The sequence below is a fragment of the Rhinolophus sinicus genome, linkage group LG02 (assembly GCF_036562045.2).
Source record: "Rhinolophus sinicus isolate RSC01 linkage group LG02, ASM3656204v1, whole genome shotgun sequence".
Classification (NCBI taxonomy): Eukaryota; Metazoa; Chordata; class Mammalia; order Chiroptera; family Rhinolophidae; genus Rhinolophus; species Rhinolophus sinicus.
Genome location: NC_133752.1, coordinates 194713136 through 194731298, shown reverse-complemented (window position 1 = coordinate 194731298; position 18163 = coordinate 194713136). Strand labels below are relative to the sequence as shown.

The 18163-nt window shown below is 54.4% G+C and overlaps 1 protein-coding gene across 1 annotated transcript; it reads left to right on the top strand.

Moving 5' to 3' along the window:
* Positions 1-814: 814 nt before the first annotated feature.
* On the top strand, positions 815-10961 carry CENPM (centromere protein M). The gene is made up of 6 exons (XM_019734432.2): positions 815-964; positions 1532-1611; positions 3015-3107; positions 4924-5003; positions 5967-6058; positions 10257-10961. Exons 1-6 carry the CDS (start codon positions 908-910, stop codon positions 10395-10397), a joined length of 543 nt encoding a protein of 180 aa, XP_019589991.2. The 5' UTR covers positions 815-907; the 3' UTR covers positions 10398-10961.
* The last annotated feature ends 7202 nt before the right edge of the window (positions 10962-18163 follow it).

Here is an 18163-nt window from a genome sequence, read left to right as displayed (position 1 = left end):
CCACGGAGCCATGGATAGGGGAGTCATATCACTATAGTCTCGCTGGTGGCTGGGTTGGAGACACAAAAGAAAACATCTGCCAGTACCCCAACAAGTGGTCTTCCTGAACCTCAGTCTCGCTGGCCGTTAGGCAAGACACAGGAAGTAGGAGCCAACGATATCTGCCCTTCGCTTGCTTCTCTGACTGCCAACCAAACAACCAACCAACCCTGCCAGAACAGTTATATTAGTAGCTAATTGGCTAACTGGTTACAGCTGACGGCCATCTACCACCTGAGCCAGCGCCTGTCCGCCTGTCCGCGTGAGGCCGAGAGCCTGGAAACTGCTCTCTGGGACTCTGTACCCACAGGGAGCCAGTGGGAATGCTGTTACAATAGTCCGGCTGGCAGATGGCCGTGGCTTGTCCTGGTGGTGGTAATGGAGGCAGTGAGAAGTGGTCAGCTTCTGGCTGCATTTTAAGATTAGCACCCACAGGCTTGTTTAAGGATTGGATGTTAGTTGTGAAGAAGAGGAGCCAAGAATAACCCCCAGGTTTTGTTCTTAGCAGCTGCAAAGATGGAGTCAACTGAGATGGGGAAGACGTGGGAGGGGCAGGTTCAGAAGGACTCAAGAGTTCAGTGAATGAGCATGAATGAACGAAAATGAACGAATGAATCACTGAATACCTTCTTCTTCCGAGGCGTGAAATAAAAGGCCTATCCCACAGGCAGCACCTTAAGCGTCTGATGCCAGAGCTGTAACGCGCCTCCAGAAAAGGAGGTAGCGGTTCCTTTAAGAGGGACCCGCCCTCCAGGAAACCCCGCCCAGAGAAGGTCACGTGCCCCTCGGGCCGCCCTAGGGATGGGCCGCAGGGTGCTTTGAAAGCAAAGCGCGCCCCGCCAAAGTGGCGGTTGGGCCTGCAACTGGGATGTCGGTGTTGCGGCCGCAGGACCAGCTGCCTGGCCTGAACGCGGCCACCATCTTGGTAGGCATCCACAGCCCTGCTCCCTCCGCCGGCCTTTCCTCCTTGGCTGTCCCTCGGCCCACAGGTTCTCTGCGCTCCCGGGAGTGTGGGCGCGCACTGTTCCTGCAGGGGTGTGGTGGGCGGGAGAGCCACATTTGAACCAATCGGAGTAGCCTCCTCTAAAGCTGAAGGACGTTGCCACCAATAGGTGCACGGCCGGATCTTTCCTGGTTTCTGATTGATTTCTGGCGCGGGGAGTCCGCGCTCCGGGTGGGGTGCGGCTTGGTGAGCTCGGTGCCCGGCGGGGACTTGGTTTTCTGCGGTCGCAGAGTTGGTCCTTCCAGAATGGCCAGGCTGTCCGAGGGAGGGTCTGGGAGGTAGTAAGTGCTGTGCGGACAGGACTGGAGCGGTTGCAGACCTCAGGCCCTCAACCTGTGCCTGGCGGAGTTCTCTTTCGGTAAATGACGCCCTGCGCGCTGGAGCCAGAATCAGAGTCGTGGCCGCCTTTGGTCTGTGCCCGGATCCCCGGGCCATCCAGAGGGACTGCGGTGCCCAGGAATCAATCGGCTGCCTTCTCTCTCTGGGCAGCTTGTGGGCACGGACGATGCTCTCCTGCAGCAGCTGGCCGATTCGATGCTCAAGGAGGACTGCGCCTCCATGCTGAAAGTGTAAGTAGCTGACGCTGGGGGTGTCCGATCGGTCGGCTGCGGTCTGCGTTCTGGCCTGGGCGTGAGGGAGAGCTGAGGAGCTGCCTCGAGCAGCGGGCGCAGGTGGGGCAGGTGGGTCAACCCCTTAAACCATCCTTAACGCGTGATCTGGCCTCTCCGACTCTGTCGGCGGCGTCTGGTAGCACCCGCCAAGGTATCCTCCACGCTGTTGCACACCTGTTCTCTCACTCTAGCACTCGTCACCGTAAGAAATTTCCTTGTTCACCTGTTCGTTTGTTTCCAGTAGACCCCAAGGTCAGCCCCTTGAGGGCAGGGACTTTGACTTTTGTTCACTGGTGAATTCTCCTAGGCCTTGAACAGTGCCTGGCACAGAATAGATGTTCAAATAACCCCAAATTTGGAGAAAAACTGACGAAGGAAGTATAGTGTGTTTTCCTTTTTCTACTGTTGAAGAGTAGAAACAGCTGCTGATGGAGTCACGTGACTTAATGTATGTGGGTGTCCTGCGCCCTGATAGAAAAATAAGCTCCAGGGGTCCATGTTGAAGGAGAACGATCCAAATTTAAAGGGTATTTCTTCCATGGGAACTGGAAATGCCTCTTACTAAGTAAGTTAAACTCTGTTATAGCACTTGAAAGAATCTCTGATGAGGGAACATAATCTTTTTCCTCTAAATAAAGATTGCTCATAGGTCCGTCTGCGCTCTAAGCATCTTGCTAGGCTCTTAGGCCACAGAACACCAAACACAATAACCAACAATCTAGTAATTTCTAGGTAACTGGACTTTTAGGAGTGCGTGTGTGTGTGTTTTAACTTCTGTGATTTTTATACTTTATGTTATTTCCTGAATTATAAGCTTGGGGGGGTGAGGGTGGCGGGAGATGGGTAATAGGAATAAGTGGAAATGGGCAGAAGGAGAGGGTTCAAGAAAAACCTTCAGGTGGGCATTTGACAACCGGAAACCAAGTCCAGATGATAATGATGAAGGTGACTTGTCCAAGGTCACATAGCTGGTAACTGGCAGAACTAGGATTCAAGCCCACTGGAATCCAAAGGAGTTCAGTCTTAACCCCTAAACGTCACAGTCCAACACCCACCTTTTGAGCCTGGTCTCCCTCCCAGAATGCAGTGTAGCTGGCTAGCCCCATGCCCTCTTCTATCCAAAACTCCCTCTTGCCAAGGCAGGTTACTAAACAGAGCTCCTTTCTGGCAGAGGGAGCCAGATAGGAGTAATGTGGGTAGGACCAGCTCTGCCCTGCCCCTATGCTCACCTGAGGAGTCTTGCCCACAGGGTGCCAGGTGACTAGGTAAGGCTCCATGGACAGCCTCCTCCCCTATGAAATATCGCATGTGAATGGTCACTGGGATGTGGGTATGTATACCTGCGATTTCTTGTTTTTCAGCCACTTGGCACAGTCTCTTCCTCTGCCCTCCAATGTGAATCGCCCTCGAATTGACCTGATTGTGTTCGTGGTCAACCTTCACAGCAAATACAGGTGAGAGGCAGAATCCACAGGGATTCCAAACTCCTAAGGCTGTTGGGATCAGGTAGACCTGGCTTAGAGGTGTGCGGGGACGGCGCCCTCACTTATGGGAAGGAGAGGAGACAGAGGCTGCCTGGGGTTATCGTGAAGGGTGAGGAGAGTCAGTGGCCAGTGCAAGGTGTTTAAAGGACACTGATGAATCCCAGCAGTGTCATCTGTCATTTAGCTAGTGCTCTCTGAGGCCTACTCTGTATCCCTGACAGCAGGCACAGAGATGAATGAAACAGACCCCTGCCCTCAACGTGGTCCTAGTCCATTGGGGGAGGAGGCGAGCCTATCAAACAAAGAAGGAAGTATTGGGCTGTGAGAACCCAAACAAGACCTCTGACTCTTGGGACTTAGGTCAGGGTATATTTTCTGGTAGAGGTGACACCTGAATAGACACCTGAAAGATGAGACGGAGTTAGCCAGGTAAAGATGGGGGTGAGCAGAATGTTCCAGGTGAAGAGTTAATGTAACGGGAGTAGTGTGTTCACAGGACTGTTAAGACCTGTGCAAGGTCAGGAGCCCAGTCCAGTGTGGGGCCATGGCAGTGGCGACATGAGTGCTGGCGGTGCTTGTGGCCCGGCCTGGCCTCCCTGTGCTGCTGGCAACCCTGCCGACAGGACTACAGCACAGAAGGAAAGTCTGCCCTCTCCCTCCTGGCAGCTGACTGAGGTTAGGCAGGGGACAGGGTCCAGCACAGAAAGCAGCGCAGACACCTGGTCATTGGGGGGGGGGGGTTAAGAGAAGTCTGTGGTAGAAACACCTGGGAACCCAGGGGCACAAAGACACCAGACACGTGTAGCATCGGAATTAAGTCCAGACTCACCACCTGATCGGTTGGAACTAGTCAGCAGTGACGTAGGCCCGTGGCGGGGCTAAGCGAGGGCTGAGATCTGCCATGGTTGCGAGAGGGTCCCAGCTCAGCAGATGTTGCTCTCTGGGTGAGGCCTCTCTGTTCCCCGTAAGGGACAGTGGCTGGTCTTCGAGATCCTGCTCTACAGCCACACTTGGGGGTGGGGCTGTCGTTGTTGCTGACCTTGTTCGTTCAGGTTGAAACCTTGGCTTGGGCCACCTGAGCAAGATGGCTTTTTTGGCCAGGAGACAACAGATTCCTTCATCACTCACTCCATGGACACCAGTGAATGAAAGCCTTGGCCCAGAAGGTCAAGGTGCCCTTGTTTAAATACTGTAACCTATTGGAAAGCGACTTGGCAATACTCATGTACATTTTAAAAAGATATACTATGAACCAGCCATTCTGCTTTCCCACAGAAACATTTGGATGTGGAAGGAGATGTGTAAGCGAATGTTCATGCAGCATCTTTGAAATGGTGCAGAACAGGAGACCATGGAAATGTGTCTCTGGGAGGGAAGCAGAGTGGTGCTGTGCTCAGTCAAAGACTAACAGATGCATGAAGCCCAACTAAACCCAACTAGATGCTATCACTGTCTATTTGCATGTGAAAAAAACCTAGAGGAATGACACCCTACACTGTGGGGAGCAGTTACCTCTGGGGAGTCGAGACTGAAGGGTGGTGATGGAGAGGGGGGCTTATTTTTGACTTAAACACCCATGTTTACTTTTTGATTATTTTATAGGCTTGAGTCACTTTGTAGTTAAAAGTAGTTTTAGAACAATGAAAGGCCAAAGTATTCCTCTAGGGCAGTTTCCTGTCACCTCCTCCATCTCTGGCCTCCGGAATGGGGTTGGGGGAAGGCTCTGTCTTCTCTGTTGTGAGGTGTGTCCTCTGGTTTGTTTTCATGCCCTGGCCTGACCCCCCAGCCTTCAGAACGTGGAGGAGTCGTTGCACCATGTGGATGCCACCTTCTTCCTGGGAAAGGTGGGCTTCCTCGCCACAGGCGGTAAGTGCACCCCTGGCCTGCCACTGGCCACCCCCGACCGTGGGCAGCTGTGGCGGGGTGCTGAGGTAGGCTCCTTGCTGAGGCAGCCTGGGTGATGGAAAGAATACGGACTCACTGGTGTCTGATGTACTATTGGCCTTTCTGACAGTGCAGCTGAGCAGGTCCTTCTGCTGAGACCATGGCTTACAGTTGCCTGGTGGTTCCCTGCAGATTTGGGAGAAAATCCAAACTCCTATAAAGGCACAGCATGGTTTGCAGCTTGGCAGTTATCTCAGTTCTATGGCTGAGAAAACTGATCATGAGATTAAGTAACTTGTCCAAGTCGCCATAGCTAAAAAGTGGTAGAGCTGAGATTCATACCTACATAGTCATATTCCTGAGCCATATGGCTTCCCGAATACTTTCTTCCTCTTCTGGGTCTAGCTGACCCCTCTTGTCTGTGTCCTGGGAGAAGCCTTCCTGACCAGCCGTGCATTTTGGGCCTTCGGGGTTCCCATCCCATGGGCCTCTGTCAGAGACCCCCCACACACACACCCTTCACCTACACCGATGGTGTATCTGACCTTTCTGTCCCCAAGCTGAACTGCGAGCTCCTTTTGGGGCGGGCCTGGCACAGACTATTCTCCATAAGCACTGGCGAATAAATGAATGCCAGCTCATTTCTATTTTGAGTCCTGAGCCTGCATAGTAACTCAGTGGGGTCGGGGCTGTAATGCTCCTCATTTGATAGATTCCGAAACTCCTGTTTTCATAGAGCACTCTCAAAGCCCTTCCAACCTCATTTTCTCATGTGATGATCTTGACTGCCCTGAAAAGAAGATAAGAGTGGGGTTGTCACCCCACTGACTAGTCACAAACTGACGCCCAGGGAGGTAAAGTGAGGCACTTTGCCCAGTGCTCCATAGACGGCAGCCACGAAGGTGGAGGTCACAGCCCGCAGCACTCACGGTGGCTTCTTTGCAGCTGGGCAGGACAATCACTGCAGCATTCACCGGAACACCGTGCTGAGGCTGGCCTACACCTACCGGAGCCCCCTGTTCTTCTGTGACCTGGAGGTGAGGACACCGGCCACGCATGTGCGGGGGAAGGACAGTCAGCACACAGGCTGACTGTCGTGTTGGGAATGCTTCTTGGAGGCTCACCGAGTACCGAGTGAGGGGGGCCTGGTGTGAATCCTAGCTTTTCCACTCACTGGCTGACTTGGGTGGGTCACCCTAAGCCATGGGTGCACAAATGTGAAGTGGGGTGATGACACGCATTTGTCTGGAGTGCCTCTTACGTGCCAGGTACTAGCACTTGTTGGCTCGCTTCTTGTTTTGTTTTCTCTCTACTCGTAACTAAGTCTTGTATTGGTGGGTTTGTTAACATCTCGCTCTCCTACTGGGGAAGTGCTGTGAGGCCAGGCATCCCTTCTGTCTCATTAACCGGTGCGTCCGCGGGTCCCGGCAGTCAGAATGCCCAGCGTCTCCTCACCTCCCTGTTTGTAGGCCTTGTGCAGGGCGTCCAGTGGGCAGCAGGAACAGGCATGGGTGGGTGGGTGTGGGGTGGATACTTACAGTGTTGGTGCTGCCCTGACTGGCTTCTGTTGGTGTTTCTCTCAAAGTGAACCCTAATTGTGGGGCGTCCCAGACAGATTTCTGTTTTGCTGATAAGTTTTGCTCTTCAGCCTGTCCTACAGTATGAAATGACAGCCTGTAATACTCACAGTTTTTTGCTCATGGGTCCTCGACAGGAGTTGATGCTGTTCCCTCTGGCAGGTCTACCGAGGGCTCCCAGGGCCCGGGCTGCCCCACCCAGGCACCAGGCCTGCCCAGTTGGTTTTAGGGTCTGTTTTTTGGTTTGGAGGTTCATTTTGAAGATTTGTGTCTCTGCTGTGTTCTGGGTCTTGCACCTGTTCCCAACGGAAAAGCGATGTAATGCAGAGAGAACTGAGTCAGCAGGTGGTCCCTCACTACCATCCAACCAGAGGTTCTTAGTTGGGGGCTGGAGACTAGAATTCAGGGGACCTGTGAACTTGGACAAGAAAAAAAATTACTGCTTTTTTTTGTTACTAACTTCTAAGTGAAATTTAGCATTATGACTCTAGGCAAGAGGTGTCATTAGTATTAGCAGAATCTGTTGCCAGTAGAAGTGGCAGGTGTTGCCAGGTCACGTGAGGATTGGGCGGGTGTCCTTAGCCCACCATTTCCATAGTCACTAGACCGGCCCAGATCCCGTTATTCCACGCCTCCATACAGGCGCTCATACTGCTCTCTCCCAGATGTGTTTTTCATATTGCATGACTTATTTTTAGAACCCCTGACTAGACCAGCACTCTGATCTCACAGGTCAGAGGCCCGGGGCACGCCCAAAGTACCTGGCACTGCCAGGCCTTCCTCACAACAAACCTCTGAGAAACCCAAGACTCACAGAAGGGGCGACTCACTTACAGTGACACAGCTCGTAAGTGAGACGTAGAGCCAGCACGTTGTTATACCCATTGTAGCCTGCTGACTGTGGCTTGAAACAAGTCGCACGTACATACCCCTCAACGCACCCTTAGTCTTCTTACCTCTAAAGGGGAATCAACTTTTGCTCCACAGTTCAGCGGCATGTGGGTGGCCGTAGAGCCCGCTGTGGTGCTGTTCTCTTTGTGGCCAGTAGGTGGCAGGGCCTACCAGGTCCTGGGTTACTCTGGAGCCTAAGAACTGTCAAGAAAAGGTGGTGATGGCTTGTCTGTTTCCAGCCAGCAGCAGGCCTGCTGAAAACATAGACCTGGCATCCTTCAGATAAAGCACGCAGTGTTTGGAGAGATATCACTTGTCATACCCATGTTGTCCTCTTCAGGGCACACTCTTCCACACATATGAGTTTAAGCCTCTCCCTATTTTGAGGCCTTTGCATGGCAGGAATTATTGCCCATTGTACACGTAAAGAAACCCACTCGGCGAGGTGTGGGATTCGCCCAGTGAAATTATTTCCTAGCTCTGTTGACAGGGCCCTGTGCTGGTCCCTGAGAACACAAAAGAGTCAGACGTCGGCCCTGCCCTCCCAGAATCTGGTGACATAGAATGACATGTACATACACAGCAGAAAGATTTCCAGAGCTTGGGGAGCCTGGCAGTGGAACCAAGTCATTCCGTCCTGTAGGTGCCAGGCAGTCGCGATGTGGGCCAGCTTAGGTTGGGGGCCACGTCTCTGGAGTGTGACGTGTGGCTTAGGGGAGGCCTGGCCAGAGGCAGAAGGCAGCTGGGGAGCCTGAGTGAGACCAGCAGCATAGAGGCAGATTTCGGAGGATTTATTCAACACGTATGTCTACGTATCCACAGTGTGCCAAGCGCTGTTCTAGGCCCTAGAGATGCAGCACAGAACAAACCAGTAAAAAAATAAAAACCAGCTCTATTCTAGGAAGAAACAGACGAAGAGTGTGTAATGTGTTAGCAAATGGGGCGTGACATGTTGGTAAATGGTAAAACAGTAAGATTTACACAGTGACGGGGGACGGAGTTCATTAAAAACGTGTGACCTTTTGTAAAGACTTAAAGGCGGTAAGAAGGAAGCCCTGGGGCTCCTGGTGGAAAAGCACACTGGGCAGGAGAAGCAATGCGTGCAAAGGCCCATGTTGGGAACTTGTCTGGTGTGTTCGAGATCCCACAGGGCGACCTGGGTGGCCAGAGCAGAGCTAACGGGGCAGAATAGTGGGAGATGAGTCAGAGTGACAGTGAGGCCGCATCAGTAGGGCCTGTGGGTCATCGTAAAGGCAGTGGCTTTTACTCTGAGTAAAACTGGAGCCACTGCAGGATGTGGGGCCAGGGAGGGATGTGGCCTGACTCGGGTTTTTAATGGATCCCTCCAGGTGTTGCAGGAGAGTAGACTGAAGGGAAGCAAAGGCAGAAATAGGGAGATGTGTCCAGGGGCTATTTCTGCAAGAGTTCACAATGGCCTAGACTTGGCGGTACTGGCTGTTTCGAAGGTGACGCCAATAGAATGTGCTGATGGCCTGGATGTGAGGCATGAGCGTAAGGCGCCAAGGACGCTGGAGTTTCCGGGCTTTGGCTGAGACGGGGACGACCGCAGGAGGAGCAGGTTTGAGGGACTCCCAGGGACTCTGTTTGGGACATGCTAAGATGAAGCCATCTATTAGGTGTCTACACAGACATTGAGTAGGAAACTGATGTGTCTGACATTCAGAGGAAAGGTCTGCAGATGTATTTTGGGATTTAAATGGTTTTAGTGCCACAAAACTGGGTGACGTCCCTAGAGAGTGTGGGGAGAAGAGATGCAAAGGTGCTGGGTCTTCCAGCATTTAGATGTTGGACAAAGAGGAGGGAGCAGCCTGTGAGGTGGAGGAAAAGGTGGTCGAGTGTGGGGTCCTAGGAGCCAGGGAGAAAAAGCATTTCAAGGAAGGAGGGAGGGGCTGCATCAGATTCTGCTGAGATGAGAATCTTGGTGAGAATGAGGCCGGTGCGATGAGGACGGAGACCTGGGTTTAGAACAGAGGAGATGACAAGTGACAAATGGTGGGAGTGAGGGCAGGAGGACTTGAGGATGCCCCAGTCTCTAGTTTGGGCGGGTGGGTGGACAGTGGTGCCACCCCCACCCCTGCCTTTCCCAGTTAGAGAGGGAACGGGAAGGAGGAGGTGCTCCTGAGGCCAGGGGACATCTGGGCGTCACTGTTTGTCCTTCAGGAAACATTTCTGGAGCGTCTCTTACTTGCTTGGCACTAGCTGGCGTCGGGCCCTGGAACAATCTTCTTGTCCCTTCCCTGCCCCACAGCTCCTCAGGCCCAGTGGTCCTTCAAAAGCCCTGATAAAGGAGCTCTTTGTTGATGGCATCTCCCTGTCCCCAGCGAGAGCCACTCTCTGTCCACCCCTCTTTCCGTCCCTGAGGGTCCTTCTCAGATCCCTCTGCCTCCTGGGCGTTGGTTGGGACTAGTCCTGGTTCAGATCCCAGCTCTGTGGTCACTAGCTGTGTGACTGCAGACAGTTTACCTAACCTGGCCAGCCCTGTTGCTGAGCCTGTTTCCGCTGAAGCAGGGGTCGTTTCTGGTGTCCCTGGAGGGTGTTTGAAGGACTCCATAGGCTGAGGTGGTTGGAAGCTGCTTGGTGAGGTGTGCTGCGGACGAGGGCATGGCCGTGAAGGGCCGTGGTGCACTGTGGTCCCCACAGCCCGGCCCCCAGCTCCCCTCAGGCAGCCTGTGCAGTGTCTCAGGAAGGGGAGCAGGGCTGCCGCCGGCTTGCTGCCTCACCGCTGCTCTCCGCTCTTCCTCTGCAGGTGGAAGGCTTCCGAGCCACCATGGCGCAGCGCCTGGTGCGCATGCTGCAGATGTGCGCTGGCCACGTGCCGGGCGTGTCGGCCCTGAACCTGCTGTCGCTGATGCGAAGCTCAGAGAACCCCTTCCTGGAGGACGTGTGAAGCCGCCAGGCTGCCCGCCCACGGCCATGGGGACCATTCACCGTCGCTGAAGACCACGTCAGGGCTGGGCAGGCCCTGGGTCAGCGGTGGCCTCCCTGTGGGAACCAGACTCCTCCGAGCTCCGGCCAGCGGCGGTGGGATCCGCCCACTCGCATGCCCACTCCCACTGCGGAGCCCTGTGCCTTTATCCATCTGACGCATTCCATCTCCACTTAAGACTTCATTTAAACAAAGGGTCTGTGGCTGAAAACGGTTGGAAAAGCACTGGTTTCCTGTACCGCGTTGATTTTGCCAAGGAACTGACTCAGAAGAATTAGGAGTGTGGTGGGGGAGGGGCACTTGAGCTCAGTCTGACTCCACGACCAGCCCGGCTTTGCCCTCCTTGGAGAACCTGGCTCTTGCCTCTTGGAGCCTCCGTTTTCCCTAGGTGAAAGTGAAGGCCTTGTGTTGTACCTTGTGCTGTGGGGACCGAATGAAATGACAGGTGAAGTGTCTAACTTGGTGTTACCCCCCTATGATTGCTTGTATGCTGATGGTTTCATAATAAATTGTGTTAATGCCTCACACAGTGCCAAGTAAGCACTCAGTGAACAGTGACTATTATTTGAAATCACAGAGCTAAGTTCTAAAAACCGGTGTGAATCCAGGATTACACTGAGTTCATGTTTGTGAGAATTAAGTGAGAGAAGCTGGCTGGGGGGCTGGTTTCTGGGTTGGCAGTGACAGGTTGTGCACTGACTTTTGCCTTCCTTCTCCCTCGGGTCTAATTAGAGGCTATAGAAGTGCCGAGATTGGAATCCAGAAATCCTGTCAGCGGGTGGGGTTCCCTGCTGCTCCCCTGTGGCCTGCTGGGCACATGGGAGCTTGGGAGGTGAATGGGAGGTCTGGTGGGGGAAACCTCAGGAAGAGAGCCAGGGCCTGGCTCCCTTGGAGCATGACAATGCGTCCCCACTCCTGCCCTGCTTGTGCCAGGGCCTGCCCTCCTTCCTCAGGTGTCAAGACAAATGTCCCTGCTTGATGCCCTGGGGAGTGGCAGCAATGCAGGGCCCCTCAGCTGTGACGTCACCCTCACAGCCACAGCCCATGATCTTCACTGAGGGAGGGCCCCCTTGAAACTCGTTAAAGGCATCAGAAAGGTAGGGCCCTGCCTTTCTCCTTTCCATGGCTTCCTTCCGGAGCCTAGCCTGGCGCCCCACCCCTACTGCTCAGTAAGGCTTTAGACACCTGACTGTCTTTGAGCCAACCTTTGAGCCTTGCTGAGCTTCTCAGCTGCGTAGAAGGTTGAGGTCCCGAGTGTCACCAGACGTTGGTGGGGCACTTCATGCTCCACAGAGCTCTTGTCACACAATCACTCTTATCGTCCTCCCAGCAGACGTGAGGTTGATAATGTTTCCCCATTTCACAGTTAATGAAACTGAGACTTGTAATCAGGTGTGTCTACAGTCACATAGCTGTTCGGTGACAGCCAACCTCTAGCCCCAGTCCTCTGCTTTTCCCCTCTAGTTGTTTTATGCACCTGATGGTTGAACAAAGCCTTGGGCATCTCTTAGGGGATCCCTGAGCTGGGAGCACAGAGGTGCCTGAGAAAGTAGCTGTCTGGAAGGGCAGTCTCAAAGTACCGCTCCCATGTGTTGGGTTCTGCACCCCAGGATGGGACTGCTAGGTACTCAGTGCAGCACGGAGATTTGGGGGAGGAGAGAGTGGTGAGCAGGGGAGGGGCATCAGCCCACACCAGGAGGAGGGTGGGTGCCAGCGCAGGGCTTGAGCACGCCTGCAGCTGGCACAAGGAACCCCTCGGCCTCTGGGAAGGAGACCAGCCTCTGCTGAGGGAGGAGTGCTTTACGGTTAAAGAAAGAGGCAGGAAGTGAGAGGTGAAGGTGTGTGTTGGTCTCGGAGGGGATGGGTGGAGGTTAAGGAGAAGGGGCCTTCTCAGAGGGCCTGGTGGCTCCTAAAGCCAGCGCTGTCCAGCCCCTCAACAGCCTGGGTTGTAAAGGGTGGGTCTTTGCAGGGCAGTGTGCACAGTAGGTCTGTGGAGGCCAATGGAGCATGATGTCTAAACAGGAGAGGAAAGTGGTGTGAACACAGCCTGCCTACCTGTTCTGGGCATGTCACTTTTTGCTGGAGACAAGGGGAGGTCCTCCCCGTACCCCCTAACCTCCCCTCAGCCAGTATGGGGCATGCTTCTCTTTCTCTGGTCTCTGTGCCACATTTTCTTTGCCACCTGGTGCCATATAACAAGAGAAGTGGCATCGCATTCTCCAGCTGAGGGTCTGGGAGCCTTCCAAGTGCTGGGGGAACACGGTACTGTCACTGTTGCCAGCTCCAGCGAGCTTGTCAGGGACCCTGAAACCAAGAGGCCACCTCTGCCTCACAGCAGACCTGAATAACCCTTCAACAGCAGTAGTGGCCCTTGGGCCTGCTGCCCCTGGCCAGGCAGCATGGCTGCTTTGCACTGCCAAGGCCAGTGACTGTCCAGGAGGCCATTTGACCAAGGGAAGTCATGGAAGACCGGTCTTTCTACGCAGCGGTGCCCAGAATTGGTGCTTGGTGCTGTGGTGGGATGGAGGGAGTTGGGAGAGCCTGCGCTTGGCTGCTCACTAGTCTCATGACCTTAGACAGGTCACTTACTCTCAGCTTCAATTTCCTCTGTAGAATGGGGTCAGGCTAATTAATGCCTTTCTCCCCAGCTGGTTGGGAGGGCTGCGAATGAGCAGCCATTATTTTAAACATGAAGCTTGAAGCAAATGTAAAACCTCTCGGGCTGACCATGGTCCCAAGGTCCCTGCTTGATGCCCTGGGCAGTGCCAGCATTGGAGGCAGCTATTAAGGGTGGGCTACAGGTCTGAGGGGGTGGGCAGCCTGAGGCTTCTGGAAAAGATGCCTTTCAGCTGAAAGCTGCCGGGCCCATGCTCTCTGAGGACATGAGGAAGGAGTGCAGCGTTTGGGCCACGCTAGATGGGTGAGGCATCCAAGGCTCTCAGAGGGGCAGGGCTTGTTCAGGGTCACAGGTTCTTTTGTCCCCTCAGGCCACCTGGCTGTGGGCAGCCCTTGGACCTCCCCCAGGGAGCTCACATTCACCGTCAGAGATAGCCCTGGCCTAAGTGTCCTGGCCCCAATCATGGTATTTCCCATCCCTGTGGAGGAGCAAGTTCTCCCTGGTGAGGAGGGGGCCTGCAGCATGACACCTGCGTCTCCACCCCTCAGCGAGCAGAGGCAGGGGCAGCCTGGGGCTGTGGCTAAGACAGGGCAGCCTGGCCACAGAGGGGAAGTGATGCAGTGGGAAAGGACCTGGCCTTTGAGTCCCACTGACGGGGTCTGTGGCCAACCTGCAGTGTCACCTGGGGCAGCTCACTTCCTGTCCCTGAGCGCCCTAGCCTCTTGAGGTTCTTGTGAGGTTCAGAGAAACCAAATAAGCTGACAGCTACCCTGCCTGCTCCATGTCTGCCCTCCATAGACAGTGGCCTGGAGGGTTGGCTGGTTGTGCCCAGGGCTGTGGTTGATGAGGTGAGCGCTGGGGAGTTCTGAGATAAAGCCCTGCCACGGCTTGCCCCTCCCCCACACAGCTGGTGCTGGGCCAGGCCCACCTGGCAGGACTCTGACACAAAGGGACCCTTTCAGTCAGGCGACTGCTGGCTCAACCCCTCTTTCCTCAGTCTCCCCTGGGGCCACAGGGGGCAATCAGAGGATCATTGTGAAAGGACTTCCCGCAGATAGGGTTTTGGGGGGAATTCCTGCCCGTTCTTGTGAATTCTTTCTGCTTTCCCATTCCCAAATCCTGAGAAAAGTTAGTTGGGAAATCGGGAAAATCAGCTCCTTGAACCCAGTAATACCCACAATGGGAAATAAACATACTACTCACAATGTATCTCTTAGACATTTTTCCTATTTATCTCTAGGGTTTCCGGGTGGGAATACCCCCCCGCCACCACGTTCTCAGGAATTTTTTTCGCTTTTCTGTTTCCGAATCCCGAGAAAAGTTGGTCAAGAAATTGGAAAAATCGGCTCCTTGAACCCAGGTGGTTGGTCGTATTGGCTGTCACTTTGTGGAAACGATTCATCATGGAGAACAGAAAATAGTTTTTATCTCGGGATTCGGTAACGAGAAAGCGAAAGAAATTCCTGAGAACGGGCGGGAATTCCCGTGCGAAACCCTACCCGCAGACACTTACAGACCCAAGAGGCAGAGAAGGGACTGAGGGGAACAGTGGGGTGGGCTGCCAGGCTCTGCATACCCCAAATCTAATCTGAGTCCCATCTGAGTGGGACCCTATGGACGGGGCCACTGAGGGAGAGTGGGTGGGCAGTCCTCAGTGCCCCTGACTTGGACAGGAGGCAGCCTTCCTTGGGGCCACCTTCTTCCTGCCAAAGGCATTTGCGGGGCCCTAGGAGCTAATATTTGGTAGATGCCTGGTCTGACTGCATAACAGCCCTGCAAGGCCAGGCCCAGAGGGGGTCCCCAGCACTTGGTCTTCTATGCTGGGCCATAGGCTCCTTGAGGGCCATCATCTGGTGACAGGGAGAGGACTCCACAGTGTACCGTGGGAGCAGTGGTGGAAGAGCTCGGGCTGAGGGGCTGCCTGGCTCCTCCCTTGGCCTTCTGAGCTTTCTACCCTCTTTGTATGTCACCTGCTCCACACGGTTGAGGCAGAGGATGCAGGTGTGTGCAGGGCACAGGGCCAGGCAGGAGGTGAGAGCTGGTACTGTGCTGCCATTTTCCTGATTGCTCTGCCAGTCCCTGGGCCTTGTGTGCTCCTCCCCAGACGTCCGTCCTCAGGGGTCACTCTGACCTCCATCCCTCTGTTCCAAAGAGCCCTCCCTGGCACCCTTCCTTCCTGAACTTTTCTCCCCAGCACTTCTCACCTTCTAGATGGTTTCACTATTTCAGTTTTGACTCTGTGGCTCCCTGCTGTCTCCCCAGAACCTGGAACAGGGCCTGGGGCATAGCGGTTCTCAGTCAGTGTTTGGTGAATGAGTGAAGGGGTCCGTACATGGAGTCAGCCTGCGCATTCACACAGGGCCAAGCCTGCAGGAGGCCCAGCTCCGTGTCCCTCCTGTGTGTTGGCCTGAATGAGGCCTGGGGGAGGGACGCCCCTGCGGAGGCTCCTGCTCCTCTCCCTCCGGCCTCCCCCCATTTCACAGCCTCCTTCCACCTTCGGGCTTGGCCCCCAGGAGGGAGGGACTCATTCCCTGTGGCTGAGAAGCGAAGGGGCTGGGGGTCTCCTTTCTGAACTGCCATAGAGGCTTAAGGGCCCCCATCTCCCATCCCAGGGCCCCCTCGGAGTACTGGGTAGGTAGTGAGAATGGGAGCTTGAGGATGGGCAGCGTGGGCCTGTGAAAACCTGGGTGTGGATTTTGTAATTGCTTCATGGCAGGGCATGACCTATCCTTGCATAGCTCGGGTTCAAGGGGAGAGGGCCAGGGGCTCTCTGGCCCCACCAGGACTTTTTACTGATCCCCCTGGCTCTCCCACCCCTCTCCAAGTATCGAGGCCCGCTGCCCCCAGTACAGGGACCGTCCTAGCAGCGTCCTATTTGTCAGAGCTAAATACTCAAGAAAGCAAAGGGAATCTCCTCGGGGTGGGGGCCACTGCGGAAAAATAAGATGGAGAGAGGTGACCGGAAGCACAGGGACCTGGGAAAGGCTGACAGAACCGTTCATACCATGTGGCCCCCTTCATGAAACACACAACCTATTTCTCTACATGCACACACATGACAATTTAAAGGAACTGAACAAGACTGGAATGAAAGACTCCAAAGTGAAAAGAGACTCCCTCTGGGGACAGTGAGGAAATGCCTGTTCTGTTCTTTCATGAGAATGTGTTCAGCTATTACTCACAGAATTACATATAAAACTAATGTTTAAGTACAGAGTGGATTCCGGGTCTCAGAGCACTTTCACATCCAGATCTGGGGGGCTGGGCCTATCTGCCCCTAGGGACTGCCTGCCCCATGGCACTGAGCTTGTCCAACAGGCCCTGAACTTCCTCACTTCCCCCACCCTGTCCCTGAGGTATGAGGGGCACAGGCCATGCTTCACAGTTGGCTGGACACAGACCCCATCCAGGCCCCTTCATATGTGCTGGGTCACCCCTTTGACCCTCAGAGCCCCATTTCCACATCTGAAAAAAGGGACGTCATTACAGTACCAGTGTCAGAGCCTCTGGGAGGGTGTTTTGGGGAGGGGTTGGGGGACAGAGATCAAGGGAGACTCCCTTCTCCCTGACAGACCTCAAATTAATCATCCTTTTTTTAAAAAAAATTCGTCAGTGAACGAAAACTTGAGAATACTAAGAAACAGATTCAATTAAAAGGGTTTTTCAGCAACAGAGTCCCTTATTTTCTACTCAAGAATACAGAGGTGATGACATCAAGTTAGTTAAAGTAAAAACTATTAAAAGAACAACGAAAATTTGCAAGAACCACATTGATTTTAGAAACTTTTCCTCTCATCTCCGTCAAAAAGTGATATAGAACACTTCAATAAAGACGCTAATAAACTTAAGAGCTATGAAAAAAAAAAAGAATACACTGAGGAATAACCTGACATTTAGCACCTTGGTCTGATGGTGAAATTTCTCTCTTTAACTGCCAAGGCGTCCTCGGGGGGACTTCAGGCCTCCCCCGCCCCACTTAGGAGGCACAAGTGAAAAGGTTTGTCAAGTCAGTCTCCTGCACTCGCCCGGCTCGAATCCCACAGGCCTTTCACTGTTGCCAGCTCTGTCCCCGGAGGCACCCAGTTGACATTCGTGTCAAATGAGTACCTCGGCTTCTCCCTCAGAGCTGCCTGCGCCAACAAGCAGACCCACAACTCTCCGGCTCTGGCTTGGGGTTCTGAGAACCACCTCCTCTGCTCTCTCTGCCCAAGGAGTCAAGAGCGTGCTCATGTAAATGACCCCAGACCTAGCCCACCTTCTCCCATGGACAGGTTCCCCTCTCCTGGGTTCCCACCGGCCTCTGCCTGCTCAGCCCGAACGTCTGATGAGGATTAAGTGAGGACGCTGCAGTCAGGTGACAGGTGATGGCACCAGTGGTAATGGGGGAGGGGGTTGGGGCCCAATCTTCCTGCCTTGCCGCCACCCTTCTGCCCCATAGGAAGGCCTTCCCTGCCCAGGCTCCTCTCCAGGCTCCTGGCTCCTCCACCCCCTCACCACACACCCACACCCACATCCACACCCACCACCCCAGACCCACTTCTCCTTTGCAGCTGCCCCACCGCCTACACCTTCCTGCCACGGAGTTGCTGGCCCGTGGGCAGGGGCTGGGGAGGCAGTGGTCTAGGACTTCTCAAAGCCGGCCAACTTGGGGTTCTGTGTGAGTCCTCGGGGTCCCTTGAGCCAGAAACTTGGGGACCAGCCTTGCTCCCCTCTCTCCATAGCATCCCTTGCTCTTCGTGAACAATGTCTAGATGGTGCCCCTGCTCTGGACCATAGTGCAGCCTCTTCACTGCTCCGCACACCTGTCCAGTCTCTGGCTCCACAGCTGCCAGACACTGTCCCCCTAAGGCACAGCTCAGAACCTCTCCCTCCACTCAGATACCTCCTCTGCCTGAGCACCTGTGGCTTGAGGCCTGGCCCAGTCCATCTGCAGCCGTGGGAGCTCCCTTTCTCTCTCCCTCCTTCCCTCCTTCTACAGCATCCCCTGAGGCAGGGGCCATGCCAGTCCCCACACAAAGCTCCCCCTTTCACCTCTCCATGCCTTTGCCTCTGCCTGGAAGGTTTCCCTCCCCTTTGCAGCTGCTAAAGATCCACTCCTGTCACCAAGCCT

Coding starts and splice junctions, on each gene's coding strand:
- CENPM (XM_019734432.2), top strand. CDS start 908: ATGTCGGTGTTGCGGCCGCAGGACCAGCTGCCTGGCCTGAACGCGGCC. Junction 965..1,531: donor TGAACGCGGCCACCATCTTG/GTAGGCATCCAC, acceptor CTCTCTGGGCAG/CTTGTGGGCACGGACGATGC. Junction 3,108..4,923: donor AACCTTCACAGCAAATACAG/GTGAGAGGCAGA, acceptor CTGACCCCCCAG/CCTTCAGAACGTGGAGGAGT.